At 38.6% G+C, this 19,234-nt stretch overlaps 1 protein-coding gene across 1 annotated transcript in view; it reads left to right on the top strand.

Moving 5' to 3' along the window:
* LOC131164011 (plant UBX domain-containing protein 8) overlaps positions 1 to 19,234 on the top strand; it is a 50,052-nt gene that overhangs the window by 15,394 nt on the left and 15,424 nt on the right. Inside the window, exons 2-8 of the mRNA XM_058120905.1 lie at positions 16,564 to 16,625; positions 16,759 to 17,350; positions 17,423 to 17,506; positions 17,580 to 17,698; positions 18,184 to 18,394; positions 18,515 to 18,730; positions 18,806 to 18,970. Of these exons, the coding sequence (XP_057976888.1) occupies positions 16,564 to 16,625; positions 16,759 to 17,350; positions 17,423 to 17,506; positions 17,580 to 17,698; positions 18,184 to 18,394; positions 18,515 to 18,730; positions 18,806 to 18,970 (1,449 nt within the window). The remainder of the gene's footprint in view (positions 1 to 16,563; positions 16,626 to 16,758; positions 17,351 to 17,422; positions 17,507 to 17,579; positions 17,699 to 18,183; positions 18,395 to 18,514; positions 18,731 to 18,805; positions 18,971 to 19,234) is intronic.

Here is a 19,234-nt window from a genome sequence, read left to right on the forward strand (position 1 = left end):
AAATCCAATAAGGGATAAATTGGATCTTTATGCTATCAAATGTATTTTTTTGGGTTATTCCTGTACTTTAAAAGGATATCGATGTTATTGAGTCACTTTGCATCAATCCTTTTTTGTCTATTGATGTCGCCTTTTTTTGAGTCTACACCGTAGTATTATGCTTCCTTGAGTTCTATTGACCTTGATGAGTCCCTCTTCCTCTGCCTAGCCTTCCCGATGCTAACTTTTTCCTTTGTTAATCTTCCTATAACTTCATCCAGTTTAAGTCCTATTCATCGCTTGGATTGTCCTAATCTACAAGTGTACACATGGCGACTCAAGGTAGAAGGGCCTCCTCCAGCTTCCACTCCTATTGCTGTTTGAAAAGGTAATCATCCAATCTTTCATTTTGTTTCTTATGATTTCTTGTCATCCTCATACAACTATTTTGTTAGTACCTGGTCTTTTGTTGCTCTTCCAAAGTCTGTTTCTGAAACCCTATTTCATTTTGGGTGGAGGAATGCAATGATAGAAGAGATGCATGCTCTTAGAGGCCGAGCTGCTTATGAGCTGCTCGGTGCTCAACTTGATAATGGTACACTTGAACTCGCAGTTAAATGAGCCAAGCTTGAGCTCAAATTTCAAGCTCGTCATCTAAATGAGCTGAGCTCGAGCTAGTTCATACTTGGCTTGTAGGCTCGCAAGTTGGCTTGTTTAACAACTCTTGAGTTGGCTTGTTTATCAGCTCGTTTATTGGTTGTTTAGTAACTTGTGAACTAACTTGATATTAGTCTCGTGAACAAACTCAATATTTATTACATCAAATATTTGATTTAAAATTTTTTACTTTAAAATATGTTTCTCAAATTATATTTATTAACTATCAATTAATTTAATTAGTTTAGTGGTTTGGTTCATTTATTAGTTTGAAACGAGCTTTAGTTGAGTTGAGTTTGAGCTCAAACTTGAGCTTGACTTGTTTATATGTGAAATGATTTTTAGTTGAGTCAAGCTTGAGTAGAGCTTGAGTTATGTATATGCTAAACAAGTTGAGCTCGAACATAAAACTTTAAGCTCGAGTTGAACTTAAGCTCGACTCATAAATAAATGAGCTGAGCTCAAGCTCGCCACAACTTGGCTCAGAGTTGGCTCATTTGCAGCCCTACATGCTCTATAGGATGATGATATTTGGGAATTAGTACTTCTTCCTCCTGATATGTCTATGGTTGATTGTTGTTGAGTGTACACTGTGAAAGTCAATCCAGATGGTTCCATGGCTCGATTGAAATCTTGTCTTGTCGCTAAGGCATATACTCAGATGTATGGCTTGGACTATTCAAACATATTCTCCCCTGTCACGAAACTTGCCTTGTTATGTTTGTTCATCTCCTTAGCCACCACTTATCGCTAGCCTCTATGCTAGTTAGACGTGAAGAATGCTTTCCTATATAGTGATATTTAGGAGGAGGTCTATATATGGAGCAACCACCTAGGTTTGTTTCTCAGGGAGAGTTGGGCTTAGTATGTCAGCTCAAGAAGTCACTATATGGTTTAAAACAGTCCCTGAGGGCATGGTTTGGTCACTTTAGTGTGTAATGCTTGAGCTTGGCGTTTAATGGTGTGTGGTAGATCATTCTGTATTTTATCGTCATATTCCATCTGGGAGGATTTTTCTTATTGTGTATGTGGATGATATTTTGATTACTGGTGATGATGATCAAGGTATTTAAAGCCTAAAGCACTTCTTGCAGACTAAGATTTAGATAAGGATTTGGGACCATTGAAGTACTTCTTGGGCATAAAAGTAGCGGGATCTCGTACTGGAACCATTTTGTCATAAAGGAAATGCATTCTTGATCTTTTAAATGAGAATGGATTGTTGGGATCCAAATCTGTTTACTCACCTATTTATCCTAATAGTAAGCTAGTGCTAGATATGGGTGATTTGTTGTTGAACCTAAAACAGTATCAGAGACTGTTCGAAAAGCTAAATTCTCTTATGATATGCAATCAGATATATCTTTAAAGAAGTGTTGTAAGCCAATTTCTTGAGTCTCCAAGAATAGGTCACTGGGATGTAGTAATTTGCATCTTGAGATGTCTCAAAGGTGCACTTGGTAGAGATATTTTATATCAGGATCAAGGTCACACTCATATTCAAGGGTATACTAATGTAGATTAGGCTAGGTCGCCTTCCGACAAAATATCCACAACCGGATATTGTATCTTTGTTGGTGGAAATTTGGTTTCTTTAGAAATAAACTATGGTGTACAGATTGAGTGCTGAGTTCGAGTGTAGGGCCATGGCTCAAACTACATGTGAACTTGTTTGGCTGGAGAACCTGTTGGAAGATTTGGGTTTTCCACATTCTCAGTCTATGGAGCTTATGTGTGATAATCAAGCTGCCATTCATGTTGCCTCCAACTTGATCTTCTATGTGCAGACAGAACACATTGAAGTTGATTGCCACTTTGTAAGGGAGAAACTTGTGCAGAGGCTTATTACCACCACTCATGTTAAGTCTTATGCAGCTTGCTGATTTATTTACTAAAGCCTTGGTGGGGTGCTTGTGTAAAATTCATTTGTAACAAGCTAGGATGGTATGATATATATGCTCCAACTTGAGGAGGAGCATGGATGGTTATCTTATTAGTCATTTAGCATTGTTAGCGTGTTCGTATTATGTTAGCAAGTGAGAGTTAGCAAGGATATTATGGTCATTGGTACTTTTGACATATGTTGCAAATAGATGGAGAGACCTATCATTGTGATTAGGTCTTCTATTTTACCCAATTATTCATTCCCACCGTGGTTTTATTCTTTCTTTGTCCCTTTTCATCTTGGTCTTCATATATTTGAATCTGCCCTCCTCGACTTGGTTAGCATCTTGGGTATGATATCTTGAGCTTCAATGTCTTTTTCACTAAATTTCTTAGCTGGAGATTTAGGGGTCAGCAAAATGGCATATCCTTTAGTACGAGCTGTCTGTACTTCAACCTAAACATTGTTTTTTTTTTTTTTCTGATTGCAGAGGAAAATTTTCATTAATAGGAAGAGGATTTACACAAGGAAGAATGAATCATTAATCATCCCTCGAAAAAGGCATGGAACAATCCAGGAAAAAACTACAACTAAAAATTAACAAAAAAGAGAAGATCAACAAGCCAACAAGCTCCTAATCTCTTTGTAAATCTTGGAAACCAATTCCTCTAAAAAAATCCCAAACCAACACACTACAGTGAAGCCAAATGTAGGGGCTCTTTCAAGTTTCAACCTTATTTTAATAGTTTCATACATGTGGAACTTGTGATCCATGGAGCTCGAGGAATATAATAAGATATAACTGTTCTTGTGGAATTCATCCAATAATAATCTGCTATTACTATCAAACAAATTACTTGGTTCATTCGTCCCATTTTAACTTGTCACTCCATTTCTTAGTCACTAATCCTCCCTCACGACCATTCTTGCTAACCACTCTTATCAATCGGGCTCTCCAGTAGAAGAAATTTGTACTAGCATTTATGTTCAGTTATGTGAACTTTATTTAGCCATTCTTGAATGCTATGCTATTTGTTGTCCCCTTACTCCCATCCTCCTTTGATGGCACCCTTGAGGAAAAGGGTAAATCGCACATGCAGGAACCCTTGTATGGTAGACATTAGTGTCTAGCTCCTTCCCATTGATGCTCTCTTTGGTTTTCTTTAACAGGACCTCTTTTTATTTTTATTTTTTTATTTCTTTATTTTTTTTTCATGAGGTTATTTTTTCCCTAATTTCTTATCATATTTTATTGATTGCATCTGTCATGTCACATCATTTATCAAAATTTGATTCTTGGCTTTTATGATCTCACCATGATGTGGTGATTTTTCTCTTTGTTGAGTCTTTTTATTGAGCTTGACAAGCAGGGCTGTTTTTTGGTAACCTCGGTTAGGTTTTGTGTGGTGGCATTTGTTAAAAGGTAGTCTTGAATTGAAGACCAAATATATAGCTCAATTTTTATCATAGTATAGGTGCACCTAAGCGTGAGGCCAACTGAGGTGATGAGGCTTGCACCTCATAGGGGTTGAGGCAAGACGGCCTTTCAGAGGTGCAATGTGGTGCACTTCATGCATGTTTACATGAACACTTTCTTTTCCTTCTCTTTTAATCTCAGCCATCTGATTTTTGTGTATGATTACTATTGATGTTCGTTCAACTTGAACACGCACAGCAGAAGCACACAATCAAACACGAAATAATCAATAACCACTAATGCAATCACTCAATGATGAAATATAGACAAGAAGCAATCAAACAATAATAAGAAGAATCAAAAACACTACTAGAACGCACAAGATTTATGTGGTTCGGCAATAGCCAAGTCCACGGGAGCAGCAACCTCGGTTTCACTATGATCAATGTCAAACCTACAATTTTTGAAGCTTACTTGAAGCTTAATTTATTCTAGGGTTACATAATAAACATTATATAACTATATAATGCATACATAAGTGTTCTAGTATATCTAAACTACATCTGTAGCAATCCCTTGGAAGAAAATCCTCCAGATAAGCCCAATCTACAAGCCCCCGATTTGAAAATACGTAATCTGCGCCGATGGAAATCGTTGACAGTTTGGAGCAAAAGAAAACTCTTTGCAGCTACTGCCTAAAACCATCGACGGTTAGGCCCCAAACCATCGATTTGCCCTCCATGGCTGCACCTTGCTTCTCTCCCTTTGTCCCTCGCGTCACGTAGTTTTCTTTGGTACATGTGATCTAGTCTGAATATGAGCCACATCCCCAACAATCTCCACCTTGCCGAATGTTCACCACCTTGGAAATCTGAAAGCATAACTGCTGCTTCACCCGGGCCTGTAGATTGGGACCCGCCTCCCCTCTAACACTTAGAGACGTAAACCAAGTCCAAGCCATGCTTGAACTTGACTGTGGTAATAGGAACTTCACCTAGCTAAACACCCAGCTCCTTGAACGATCCTTCAAACCACAATGCTACCTTGGCAGCCTCAGCCTCTGCCAAGAACTTTGATCCAGTTGTAACCAGCGTACCTTGAGGCTGTACCTTGAACTTCCAACAATTAGGCCTTCCCACAATATACCCCATCGCAAGTCTCCTGTCTTCCAAGTCCCTTGTGTAGCCTCCATCTATGAACCTCACAACTGATGGATCCCTCTGTTGCCCGCCGAAGTACCCCATTGCACTAGTGTAGGAAAACTTTGACATGATCCGGATATCACATTTTGTCCATGCGTACTAAGCGGTAGATTGCTTGCATAGATTTGCCAATGGTGTATCGGTGACACCATTAACATCAACCATGCTAAACTTCACTAACACCTGATCCCCAAAACCACCCTGAGATAACCACAATCTCCATGTAGTTTTATCCATACAGCTGCCTTGAGATAACACCAATCTCCCCGTAGCTTCAAAGTCACCCTGAGATAATCTCAATCTCTCTATAACTTTAACCTTGCAAATCTCCAACCGAAGAATACTCTTGGAAGCACTCGACACCTTCATGCCAACCTCCTTTCTCAACAGTCCCCGACTGATTTACCTAAGTCGGAACCTTTCCAGCAATCGGCATGTCACTCACATAAAACCATAGAATACGTGCCCACTTGCAACCTATCTCCCTCTCCTCCTTTGGGAGCTCCACCGACCCCCATGTCTTATTCTTATACAATACCTCCATATCCTCCACCATGACACCTGTCCACCTACCCTTCTCCTGGCCGTGCACTGCCTCCTGATAGGTAGTAGGATCCTTCCTGGTAGTAATGGTTGCATAAGACATCATATCACACTTGAGCGGTGGCCTGATAGCGTCTCTAAGCCCATTGTGATCTTGCTGGTCTTTCGAGCTCGAACTCCCTGCATCATGATCAACGTCGTCTTTGCCTTGAGTCTGAAACTCTACCTGCATCACAATCTCCTTTCTGCTCCAGTTTATCCTGTGATACCGCAAGTCTCCTAAGTTAGAACTCCCTGCACTTCTGCCTGAGTCTCCAACTCCACTTGCACAACATGCTTATTGCTGCTATTGCGGCTTTTTGGTATCCGTTTCTCTTCTTCTACTTGAGTACATTGTCCCATTGCTTTAACACCTAAAACCATGTCTCCATCAATCGCCACCCTATTTGCCATTGGATCACTTAGCTTGAACATATCTTTCTTATATACCGGAAAGATGCACTGTCCAGACATAACACCAAGCCCATATCCCACCTCACTAGAAACGTGCATAATTGGACCTCAAAAGTCTACCGCATAACTAGTCCAAGCCTCTCCTGCAACTCTCCCATTTAGTGATACCTTTGACTATCGATTAATCGAGAAATACACCATACTCGCTGACTTAACCGAGAAGTCCCTTGCAAGCCTTGCATACACCAAGCTCTGCTCACAAAACTTCTTGAACACCAGCGTACTCAGAACCAATATCTGATATGAGGAACTCTCTTGCCAGTTTGGTACTTCACCTCAGCGACAAGTTACACCTGGCAACAAACAACTCCAACTTATGCCGCATGAGATGCCCCCAGAACTTTCGTGAAAATCTCATGAAATATCCATGTCCAACCCGTGATGCTGCCTTCACCGGGCCCCAAACATCCACGCCAATGTAGTTAAGAATACCCACGGTTTTGTGTGTGGTTGCAGTACACAAAAAGTATTTCCTCACTCAAAATTTTCAACTGTTGTTCCACCTACAACTGTGTTACCTTGCAATGCCTGGAGATTCCCTGCTATCCTCTGTTCCTTCATCACCATCAATACGCCATCACACCCCATCATCGTCCTGCCTTTGGACTTGTATCTATACCCGTCACCATCCAAAGCACCCAATGATATCACGTTCTTCCATAGATTAGGTACATGCCTTACCCCACACAACGTTCTTACCACATCGTCGTACATCTTGATTCTGATATGCCCCATTTCGATAACTTTGCAAATCGTATTGTTTCCCATCAGAACGGAACCAGGACTCACCAATCTGTAAGTGGTGAACCAAGCTTTGTTGAGTGTAATGTGAAAAGAACATCCCGAGTTTAGGATCCAAGAACCCGTGAGGCGTTCTGAACCTGATGAAACAGTGAACATCTCACCATCACTGCTCCTTGAGTCCCCCTCTTCAACTACATTCACAAATTTTGACGAACTCCCTTGAGCTTTTTCCTTTCCCTTCTCCCACTTCGAACATTCTGATTTTATGTGCCCTAGTTTCCCGCACTTAAAACAACGAACATACTTCTTCCTCTTGGACTGAGTTTTATTACCATTCGATCCACTCCAGGATTTGCCTCTCCCACGATCTTGATTACCTTTCACCACGAGCCCTTCTCCATGTGAACCCTTATCGCTGGCCTTCTTCCTTTGATGGAACCCCAGCAATGCACTTTTGATGTCCTCCAACTCCAGGGTTTCTTTCCCCCAAGTCAACGTCGTAACCAGATTCTCATATGTAGGCGACGTAGGTAGGGAATTCAGCAGTATCAACGCTTTGTCCTCCTCCTCGAACTTCACATCAACTTGCCCCAGATCACTAATGATCTGATTAAATGTGTTGATGTGCTGAGTCAAGTACGAACCCTCCGCCATCTTAAGCCAATAAAGCTTTCGCCTAAGATACAGCTTGTTTGAAATCGACTTGGACAGGTATTGTCTTTCCAGTACTAAACCGCCGATGGCGAGTCCTCATCCATGACGTGATACAACACGTCATCGGCTAGACATAACCCGACTTCTTTTTGTATAATGCCTTCACTATCCCTTGTTGCACTAGCAAGTCCTTCACCCTTCATTGCCAAAGCCCGAAATTACCAGTTCCATCGAACTTGTTCACATTGAACTTAATCGGAGAGACCCCAGCCATTGTAGAACCAATAGCTCTGATACCACTTGTTGATGTTCGTTCAACTTGAACATGTGCAGCGGAAGCACACAATAAAACACGAAACAATCAACAACCACTAATGCAATCACTTGATGAATTGTACTCAAGAAGCAATCAAACAATAATAAAAAGAATAAAAAATACAACTAGAACGCACAAGATTTACGTGGTTCGGCAATAGCCTACGTCCACGGGAGCAACAACCTCGGCTTCACTATGATCAATGTCAAAGTTACAATCTTTGAAGCTTAGTCTATTCTAGGGTTACATAATAAACATTATATAACTATCTAATGCATACAGAAGTGTTCTAGTATATCTAAACTGCATTTGTAGCAATCCCCCAGAAGAAAATCCTTTAGATAAGCCCAATCTACAACAAGCCTCGATTTGAAAATACGTAATCCGCGCCGATGGAAACCGTCAATGGTTTGGACTTTGGAGTAGAAAAAACTCCTTGCAGCTACTGCTTGAAACCATCGACAATTAGGCCCCAAACTGTTGACGGTTTGCCCTCCATGGCTGCACCTTGCTTCTCTCCATTTGTCCCTTGCGTCACGTAGCTTTCTCCGGTACATGTGATCCGCTCTGACATCACCAACAATAAAAAAAAAAAAAAAAAAAAAAAAAAAAACAAAGTGAAATGAACAATATATGTCATTTTATCTTGCATCTAATATCTTTCGATTCCCAGCAAGATAACTCTAGCATCTTATGATACAGGCAGAACTTTTGACCAAAGGCCAGCCCTAGTTTTCCTAGGCTAACTCTCAAGCTTTATTTGAAGGTCAACTCAAGTCTTTCCTTCATCTGCTTGAATCTTCTTCATCTTGATCGACCAGGTCTCCTATCCTCTTTTTTTGTTCTTCTTTCTTCTTCTTCTTCTTCTTCTTCTTCTTCTTCTTGATTTAACAAAATCAGTGGTTCTTCTGCTCTGTGCTATCAGTTAGAGCTGCTGTTACCTTCTTTCCTTTTTTATTTATTTTTCTATTTTTATGGAATTTCTGCTACTTTTTCCTCATATTTGTGCTTAGTTGCTCTCATATTTCTGTCTTCAGCTGCGACCTCCCTTTTTGCCCTTTTCTACTTCTGCTGCCCCTGTTTTTGAGAAATTTTGCTCCTTTTTCCTCAAATTTCTGCTCTGCTGCGCCTCAAGCTCCTTTTTTTTTTTTTCACCTTCTTCTTTTGAACTGCTCTGAGCCCCTATTTTGTTGCTTTCCCTTCCCTTCCCTTCTTTTCTTTTTTTGTTTTATTTGGAAGCTGGGTTGTTCTTTCTGGAAGCATTTCTTTTTATTGGCACTTCTGCTTCTGTTATATGGAATTTCTGGCATTTCTAGCAGAGCTGCACTGCTGCTGCTTTTTCTGTTTTTTATTTTATTTTATTTTATTTTGCTTTTGTTTCATGCTGCTTGTTTCTTCTTCTATTTTTGGAACTTAGGCATGACCATCTCATATTGTTGGAAAATTTGTGTTACAATGTTCTTTTTTATGTTCTAGTATCGAATAGTATTATAGTTGAATTCAAATATTAGTGTGTTTACAATCAAGAATCCATTTATATAGGGAATTTTACAGATAATTTTAATAAATGTGCGCCTCATCTTTGTGAGGCGTGTGCCTTCTCCTTGCGCCTAGGCTGCAGTTATCTATTGTGCCTTAGTGTGCATTAGGGGTCTTCATGGGTTGGGTTAGGCCTAAAATTCCAACCACTCCAATCTTGTTGATTTTGGAAAAAAATAAAAACCAATCCTAAGATAAACCGTTGAGGATGCAATTTGGGTATGTTTGATTATCAGGTGGATTGGGTCTGACTGGCAGTTTAGCTTGTATAAAGGCAAAGTAGAAGAGGAAAAGAAAACACAAAGGAATATATGTGAGTGTTTTGCCAAACATAATATATATGTTAGTTTGTTACTAGCCTTTATAAAATCCTGTCTAAAGTCGGCACTAATAGACCAAGAATTGTCTTTGGGGAAACTATCACCTTGGCTCAATCCGCTTTTATCTATGATAGACATATCTTAGATGCGGTGTTGATGGCCAATGAGGTGGTAGAGGATGTGAAGATGAGGGTAGAAAAGGTATTCTTTTTAAAGTGGATTTTAAGAAAGCATATAATAGGATGAACTGGGACCTTTTAGATAAGGTGATGGGTGAAAAAGGTTTTTGGAATCTATAGGGAAAATAGATTAAGGGTTGTATTTCGTCCCATATCTTCATCAGCAGAAATGGCATTTGTCCGCCAGATCAATAGTAGTGTGAGGGGAATACTTCAACCTTAGAAGATGATTGTCTGGAAAGTTTCTTTCTTTGAATTCACCTCACCCATGCCTAATCTTCACATTAGAGGGTGGACACCTCCCGAATCCCGAAACAAGAACAGATCTTTCAATTGCAATCGACCACAAGATAAAGAAAGAGATTGAAGCAAGCATTAGTAGTATCCCGTCCTTTGTTTGTGGTTTCCCTCCTGTTGCTGAGAGATTGGTTCAAGGCCTCTAGTGGTCGTAGACAAGGGGACCCTCTATCTCTTTTACTATTCACCATAGGTGTTGATACCCATAGTAGGTTGTTTTTTCATGCTCAGACTAGGGGTGGGGGGTGATTAGAGGCTTGTGTGTGGGGAGGGGGGAAGTGGATATGTCGCACCTCCAGTTTGCCGATGACACTTAGCTATTCCTTGAGGATGGTATAGCAAAGTTTAGGGGCCGTTTGGTATCATTGTAAAAAATTAGAGAAATGAAAATTAGAAATGAAAACCAAAAATCAGAAACAAAAATTAAAAATAAAAAACTAGCCACTTGTTTGGTTAACATTTATAAAACAAATACAAATTAAAAACTTAATTAAAAAATGTTCATTTTCATCTTTAAATCAAACAATATTATAAAAATATGATTAAAATAATAAAATTACAAAAATACATATTAAAAAAATTACTATAATAAAAATAAAATTTATTATAATTATTTTACTTAATTGTTTTACTTTAAAATTTTATTGTACAATAAAAATTTTATGGGACATGACAATTGAAAAATAGTGAAAGTAGTTTGTAATTGGCTCTATTATTATTTTTTTGAAATTTATGTATATATTTTTTTTAATTATACTTAAATTCATATGACCATTTAATTTTGATTTTAATTTAAAAGCGTATAAAATGAATAATTTTATTAAAAAATCTATTTTTGAATATTAAAGTTTCAGGCAACAGGTTGCGAAAACAACTGAAAACCATAAAATCTGGTTTTCAGTTTTTTGGCAAACAATTGAAAACCGGCAACAGAAATAGAAAACTGACAACATAAACAAACGTGTTTTTATAGTCTGTTTCTTCACTGTGGAGAAATAGAAACAGAAAATAGAAAACAACAACGATACCAAACAGACCCTTAGGAAAGCTATTCTGTTGCTCAAAATCTTTGATAAGATCTTGGGTCTTAAAATCAACTTGTCCAAGAGTGGTATAGCTAGTATTAACATGGGTGGGAGTACTCATCAGAATTTCAAATTGAGTGCAGTATTGATTCCATTCAGTGGCCCCGAACTTATCTTGGCCTCCCCCTTGGAGGAAACCCAAACTTTAAGGTCTTTTGGGATCTTGTCCTAGAATAGGTGGCTAGGAGATTGCAGGGATAGAAGAGGGCTTATTTTTCCATTGGGGTTTGTGCTACTCTCATTAGTGCTTCTCTCTTAAATATCCCGATTTATTGTCTCTTTGTTTGGAGTCTTTTCTAGAGTAGCCAAATCCTTAAAGAGGTTGATGTGTGATTTCCTTTGGTAGGGTCCCGGGGAAGGTAGGCGTGACTATTTTGTTAGTTGGGAAATGACTAGCAAGCCTAAATTGGAGGGGGGCCTTGGGTATTGTGAATGTGGTATCTAAGAACATCTCTGTTATATGTGAATGGCTTTGGAGGTTCCCTTTGCATATGGTGATAAAGAGTAAGTATAGGATCAAATGGAATCAGTGGGAGATGAGGAGTAGCGACATCATTTCTCACGCTTGTCCTTGGAAATTTATGTCTCAGGTAGCTAGTCAATTCTTTCTTGTTGTCTGGTTCAAAGTGGGTAATGACAATAAAGCTGCTTTTGGGAAGATGTTATGGGTGGGGGAGACTTCATTGGAGATGAAGGTTTTATATCTTTTTAAGCTTTCTTCACTTAGTAATTCTCTTATTAGTTCTTTTATTTCTCTTGAGTGGGGTGGAGGTCCTTCTCCTTGGGATTTCCATTTTTCTAGGAATCTTAATACAAGAAAGACCCATGAGCTCACGACCCTTATTTCCTTTGTTGGACCAGCACTTTCCTTCGTCTAGTGAGGATGAGAGAGTGTGGGAGGGGGATTCTTTAGGTATATTTACTTCTAAGTCTTTTCTGTCTCACCTTTTGAAAACCCATAGCCCTAGTCCTTTTCCTTGGAACCATTTACTTTGGAGGGCCAAGGTTCCAAGGAAGATTCGGGCTTTTGTTTGGATTGTGATCTTGGGAAGGATTAACATGCATTATCTGCTTCAGAGAAGACCCTATATGGTTCTTAGTCCTGATATCTGCTTCATGTGCTGTGATTCTTGTGAAAACAATCAGTTGAATGCCCATCTTTTTGTGCAGTACAAGGTGGCATGATAGCTTTGGAATGCCCTGTTCTTTTTGGCGGGGAAAGGTTGGGTGGCTGTGGGAAAGGTGAAAGACTTCATATTGGTTAATTTTAGGGGTTTTGGTGAGAACAAAAATGGCAGAGCTCTATGGTGTGCAACTGTTTTCCCCATCCTTTGAACCCTATGGATAGAGGGGAATGCTAGGATCCTATGGATAGGAGGGGAATACTAGGATTTTCAGGAATCGATCACCCTGGCCTTGGCTTTTGTGGGATATAGCAACCTTTCTAGCATTCTTGCGGGTGCACTCCTTGGGTTATTAAGCTTTTTCTAGCTGGTTGGAAAGGACTCCTTGTCCTCCAAAGCTTGTACTTCGTTTCTCAGTTTTAATAAATTGTCTTCTTCTATCCAAAAAAAAAAAAAAAAGACAAAAAGCTACTTACATTAGTACCATTCAAGTTAAATATATATTAGATTTGTAGATTTCACAAAAAAAAAAAAAAAATAGTATCGATGTAACATTATAAGCATTTTACAATTTTTAGATTTTCATTGATAACACAATTTAAACAAAGTTCTAAAATTAATTAAAGAAATATTATATCTATTGTCTAACATGCATACTATCAATCACATTAAATCATAAAATGCAAAATATGTCCATTATCTTTTAAAAGGACCAAAATGTCTTCCATAACCATCACACAATAGGGGAAAAAAGCCAAAAATACAAAAATTAACACACTTCAAAATGTGCCAATTATGCACTCTTTCACAAAATTTAAGTAGTTGTAGGCCATTATTAATTTTCTTTTTTATCATATATGCATTACAGGGAGGTTGGCTTGGGTCAGGTTTGATGCTAAACTTGCAAACTGACCCAGACAATCGGGTTATGCAAAATGGAAAACCACCAACTGACCCATTAATCATTTGAAATCAATTTTTTGGGTTGGTTTGGTTTGGATTGGCAGGTTGTTAAACACTCCTAGTGTGCATTGTGCCTTTGACTTCTATGATTTTTATTCTGTTTGGCATTCACTAAGTAATTACAAATTTTGAAAAAAAATTAGAGCAAAATCTTAAGCCCAAACTTTGGGCCCTTTTGAAAGTTCAAAAAGGAATTTGAGGATTGGGGCCCATCATCATAGGTCACAAACAATATATGAAATAATGGGGAAGTGGGTGGATGATGGAGGGAAGTTTTCTCTCCTCATCTTTTTTGATGGGGAATGGGAGAACACCCCCCCACCTCCCCAACAAAAAAATGTAAGGGGAAAAAAAACATCATCATACACCCAAAAAGATAACCTATCGATACCTGGTCTTGTAAAATATTTGTTAATAAATAGAAATTAAAATGAAAAGAGTTTAAGTACTTTATATTAGAAGTACTTTTTTGAACCACTTTTTAAAGAAGTTTTTGAGTGGGATTGGAGAAGTAGGGATAGATTTTTGGTGATTTAAAAGTGTGGGTACTGTAGAGAGGCAGTGGCAGTTTCATGACTAATGAATTTTGGGGGCAATTTTGTGATTTTCAGAAATTCTCTTTCCCTCTCCCCCGTTCCTTGTACTGCCTTGTACTGATTGTGTGCTGCTCTCTCTCTCTCTCCCCAAGCCCTTTCCTTTGCAGATCCATGACTATGCCGTCAGATCTGGTGCTGTGCTGTGGTGCTCAGCAGTCGGTGGTTCTGACTTTGCCATCCCCTCTTTGCACTGCTGCCTCACCTTTGCAAATTGCAATGACCATGCCCTGCAAATTAAAATCTAGAATGAAAGCAAGAACTTTATATATTGATTTAAACCAATATTAAAATAAATTAAAAATGTTAATTTAATTAATAATATAGTATTATAACTAACATAAATTTATAAGATAATCATATGTTATAAATATATATCAGCAACAAAGTTATTTTTTATTTTTAGTTAAAAATAATAATCATATTTCATTTCAAATATTAATTAAAATTTTAATTAGAAGATATTAATAATCTTGATTAAAAATATTAATTAGAAAATAATCATATATTATTTTATTATGTATTATAACATATTAATTATTTGATGAAATATAACAATATAAATTCATACTACACATGTAATAAAAATGAGTATCCAAACACCACTTATTTAGTTAACCTTTATGATTGGCACATATGGATACACCAAATAGTACTTATGACTTTCAGCACTTAATAAATTCAAATTTTTTTTCTTTGGAAAGTAATTCCCCTAAGTGGTTCCAAATGGTAACTTAACAAATTCAACACAAATATAAAATGTATGATAATATATAGACAATATTTTAATCTTTTCAAATTTTCTGTTTGGCAAACCCAAACCGGAAATTGATTGTCAAATCATAAAAAACCAAAACCAAGAAGCCAAACCAATGTGAAGAATGAGAAAGCTCAACATTCACATTGACCAATTTAACTTCATTTATTAGAGTTCAAGCTAATTTAAATCTTTCTTGTATTTAAAATTTAAATGGTCCAATCCTTTGTTCACCACAGAGTTGCTCTCGTAAATTAGTGTGAGTAGCTTATTGGAGGAGATTATAAGTGATGCCAAATTTCTGTTTATGTTGAAATTTCATTCCAATCTATAAAAGGTATGCTCTGGCCCAGGTTGGGGTCAGGTTTTAAAATTTTTGGACTTGTGCACGTTGTATGTGATTGCGTTGTGTTTCAAAAGATTACTCAGTGTACAGAATTTCTTGGACCATGTGTGTAAGTTGGCTACCTTCTGTCTGATTATGGCCAGTGCACTGATTGTATGCAGACCTTCAATTACATGCATCTCCCTGGGGTATGAGGATTTCTTGGTTATGAGGATCATAAATGGTAGTTTTTTGCGTCTACATACTGAAATGTGAAGTTTTCTATAGCGTCCAGTTTCTTGAAGTACTTGGTGCCAAAATTTAGTTATCTGTTTGAATAAATTGTCATATTCTGTGTGTTATGCTATTTGAATTCTGAAATTGCACCTCATTTACTTTTACATTGACAATGCCTGGAGAATCTGGAATAATTTATTTGGTGTGATGGGAGAATCTTGGGTTTTTCTGGTGTCAGTGGAGGAATTGTTGTCGATTTCCTTTTGACTGGTTTGGTAGAAGGAAGGAGAGGATGAAACTATGGAAGTGTGGTATTTTTGCACTATTGTGGGGAATCTGGGGATTATGGTTGGAGCGTAATGCACGTATATTTTCAGGAAGAAAATTGAATTGGAAGCTGGTTTAGGAGAAGATTCTTTCCCTGGTTTCCTTATGCCAAATTGGGTCAGGTGCTTCAAGGGAGTTGGCTTTTTGGATATTCAGTGAGACTGGAGGAATCTTCTGCTATGATTCTTATGTTTTTTTACCAGTTTTTGTTTTATTAGTTTGTTTTTTTTTTCTGTATTTTTTAAGAACTTTAGTGGGAGAAGTCTTTTTCTCCTTTTTGTAAATTCTCCTCTTATCAATGAAATCTGTTCTTTTGCTATAAAAAAGGATTTGTCATATTCTCGCTATCTATCAGGAACATGGTGGAGATCTCAATGAATAGCTCCTGGTTAGGGTAGGAGCTTTTTATACTAACTGACGCTGTTAGTGTTTATTGAGTTTCTTGGGTATGAGTATTATTTTAGCTGGTTTCTGTATTTTTTAAGAACTTTAACGAGAGAAATATTTTGGTCCTTTTTGTAAATTCTCTTCTTATCAATGAAATCTCTTCTTTTTCTATGGAAAAAAAATTGTTTTATTCTTGCTATCTATCAGGAACATGGTGGGGATCTCAATGAATAGCTCCTGGTTAGGGTAGTAGCTTTTATACTAATTGATGCTGTTAGTGTTTATTGAGTTTCTTGGGTAAGATCACTTCTGGCCCTGGTCCTTTTATTAGTTAGTCCTGGTAAAGCCCCCAGGCGGCATATAAGGATAATTTTAGCTTGTTTCTGTTCATACAGATTGAAATGTGAAGCTTTCTGTTTTTGGTTATATTGTTGGTGTTTATTGTCAAGTTTCTTGAAGTACTCTCTGCTGAAAATCAGCTATCTGTTTTGCTAAAATGTCACACTCTGCTGACAATCAGGAGCATGGTGAGGATCTCAATGAAGCTGTGAATGCACATTTCAGTGAGGGCGACAGAAACATGTTTGTACCCTTTAACACCAGTTTTCCTTGTTTGTTTTATTCCCTCCTGTTTACCAACACTTACATGAAACATTTTAAATGGTTTGTGCATATTTATTTGAAGTTGATGTTTGATTTGATTTTCATTGTCCAGCATGCATGAAACATCTATTGCTGCTCAAAACGATTTCATGGATGTAGATGATCCTAGTCAGCTTGAGTCTGGGGGGGCTCCTTTTCCACTTCTTTCTGCTGCTAGAAATTTGAATCCTTTCTCAATCCTTGATCCAAACCTTAGTAGGAGCTTGTTAGGCCATAGTTCTGAGCTTTCAAGTGCTGCTCCAATTGTTTCACATCCCAGAGAAGTGAGGGAGATCCCCATAGAGGTCAAGGATGGGACCGAGCCATCTCGCCATTCTGGCCGCATTCCTACTATTGAGGATGTTACTGGAACTGCAGATATACATGGCCCAGAAATACATGGAACTGTCATAATTGATGATGAAAATGATGAAAATATTCCAACTACTCCAACTGGACATAGTGCAGGGTGGAATGAACGGAAAAATGGTGGTTTGGGCAACAGCTCCCATGATGGACATGGTAGACCTAGTGCTCCTGAATTTGATAAATTTTCAGACTTTGGAAATGATATAGAAGAAGAAATGATTCGAGCTGCTATTGAAGCTTCAAGACAGGAGGTTGAGGAGGAGGGTTTCCCTGCTCAAAAAATTGGCACTCACACTGTATGTGACAGTAACCTTTTTCTTTATCAGTACTACGTACGTCTTTTGGCATTTATTGACATGCTAATGCAGGACTCAAATGCTCCTGGTCCTCATCAAAGGCGGTCTCCCTTAGAGGATGCTGAACTTGCACAAGCCGTTTCACTTTCATTGAAGGTTTGTAGATCTTTAAGGATTTATTGTCCTAATATTTGCTTTTCCTGATCCTTTTAATGGACAATTGATCCAGACAGCAGAGCAAGAGAAGGCATTACGTGAGCAGGGCATAAAAGTTGAAGCATCAAAAGTGGGAGCTTATGAGCCATCCGAGGTGGAAGATCTGGGAAAATCTGCAGCATTAAATGGAAGGTAGGTGTCTTTTCTGGCTGTTTAAGAGTCTTGCATACTATGATCTCTTGATAAGCCTCTCTCTCTCTCTCTCTCTCTCTCTCTCTCTCTCATGTGTGGTGTGTGTGTGTTTTTTCCTTTCTGGGTTGCCCCTAAAAGGGGAGCCTTGGTGCAATAGTAGAGTTGTTTCCGTGTGACTTCCTTGAGGCATGGAAACAGCCTCTTGCAAAAAATGCATGGTAAGGCTGCTTACTATAGACTCGTTGTGGACTGCCCCTTCTCTGGTCCCGCATATGCGGGAACCTTGTACACCAGGCTGCCTTTTTTTCCCTCGCCCACCTCTCTTTTAAGGGAGATGTTGGTTTGAGGTGAGTGGTTGTAAATACATTTGCTTGTTTTGCCTTTGTTGCACTGGCCAACTTGTGTTGCCGGACAAGTGCTTTTATATGTCTTCCTGGGCAACAGTTCAGTTTTTCTCACAAAGATGCTTCATTAAGTGAATTCAGGGTAGAGGCAGGAAGCTCATTCATTCAAGATGAAACTGAAGATGTTGAGGAGCCACTGGTTAGGCACAGGTCAAGGCATATGTCTTCTGGTTCTATGGAGCCTACTGAAGATGTTGGGGAAGTTGGGGAAATTGGGGTTAGTCCACCGTCAAGCCCTGGGCAGAATGGTAGTCATTCACAGCATAATGGAAATTCTTTCCCTTCTGATGAGGTATCTTCCTGCTTATGTGTATTTTGCCATGACTTTTTATTTAGAATTTCAAATCATTTAATATATCATGCTGACTCAAAATGAATGTAAAATTTTTTAATTTTGTCTTACGTTTTGAAGTGGGGAGGAATATCTTCCTTGGAGCATGATGAAGCAGTCATGCTTGAGGCTGCCATGTTTGGTGGAATTCCTGAAGGGAGTAGTTATCGTTTTCCATATGCTCCTCATCAGCTAATGCAGACTGGTTTAAGTAGCACTGTGGGTCCTTACACCCAGCGGATGCCTCGTCCTCCATCACCCTCTTTGGAAGCCCAGCGCTTGATACGGGAACAGCAGGTTTGAATTTCAACCATAATTAGGGTGTGACTTTAGCAACTGTCACCAAGCTTGATATTTGTTTGATTCTTGCAGGATGATGAGTATCTTGCATCTCTGCAAGCGGACCAAGAAAAAGAATTGAAGGCCATGGAAGAAGCGAAGGCTCGTCGCTTAATGGAATTAGCAGCTAGAGAAGCTGCTCTTGAAGAAGAAAGGCGAAAGGAAGAAGAGTCTCGCAAGAAATTGGAGGAGGAGGAGGTAATCTTACAAAACTCTCTCTCTCTCTCTCTCTCACACACACACACACACACAAGGAGTATCTCAAATATTTTCTTGTAGGGTTGCTGGAGGGATAGATGTCTGCCTTTTTGGTTTTGTTTTTAGATGAACTTTTTGCTTCTAAAGGGCGTCCCTGGGCCATAAGGCTCCCTGCTTTGCGAGGGTAATGGGAGGGTCGTTACAGTGTAATTTAATATTTCCAATTCATTTTCTTCAATTATTTTTTTCCTGAAAATGCTCTTA

The sequence above is a fragment of the Malania oleifera genome, chromosome 9 (genome assembly GCF_029873635.1).
Source record: "Malania oleifera isolate guangnan ecotype guangnan chromosome 9, ASM2987363v1, whole genome shotgun sequence".
NCBI classification, from domain to species: domain Eukaryota; kingdom Viridiplantae; phylum Streptophyta; class Magnoliopsida; order Santalales; family Ximeniaceae; genus Malania; species Malania oleifera.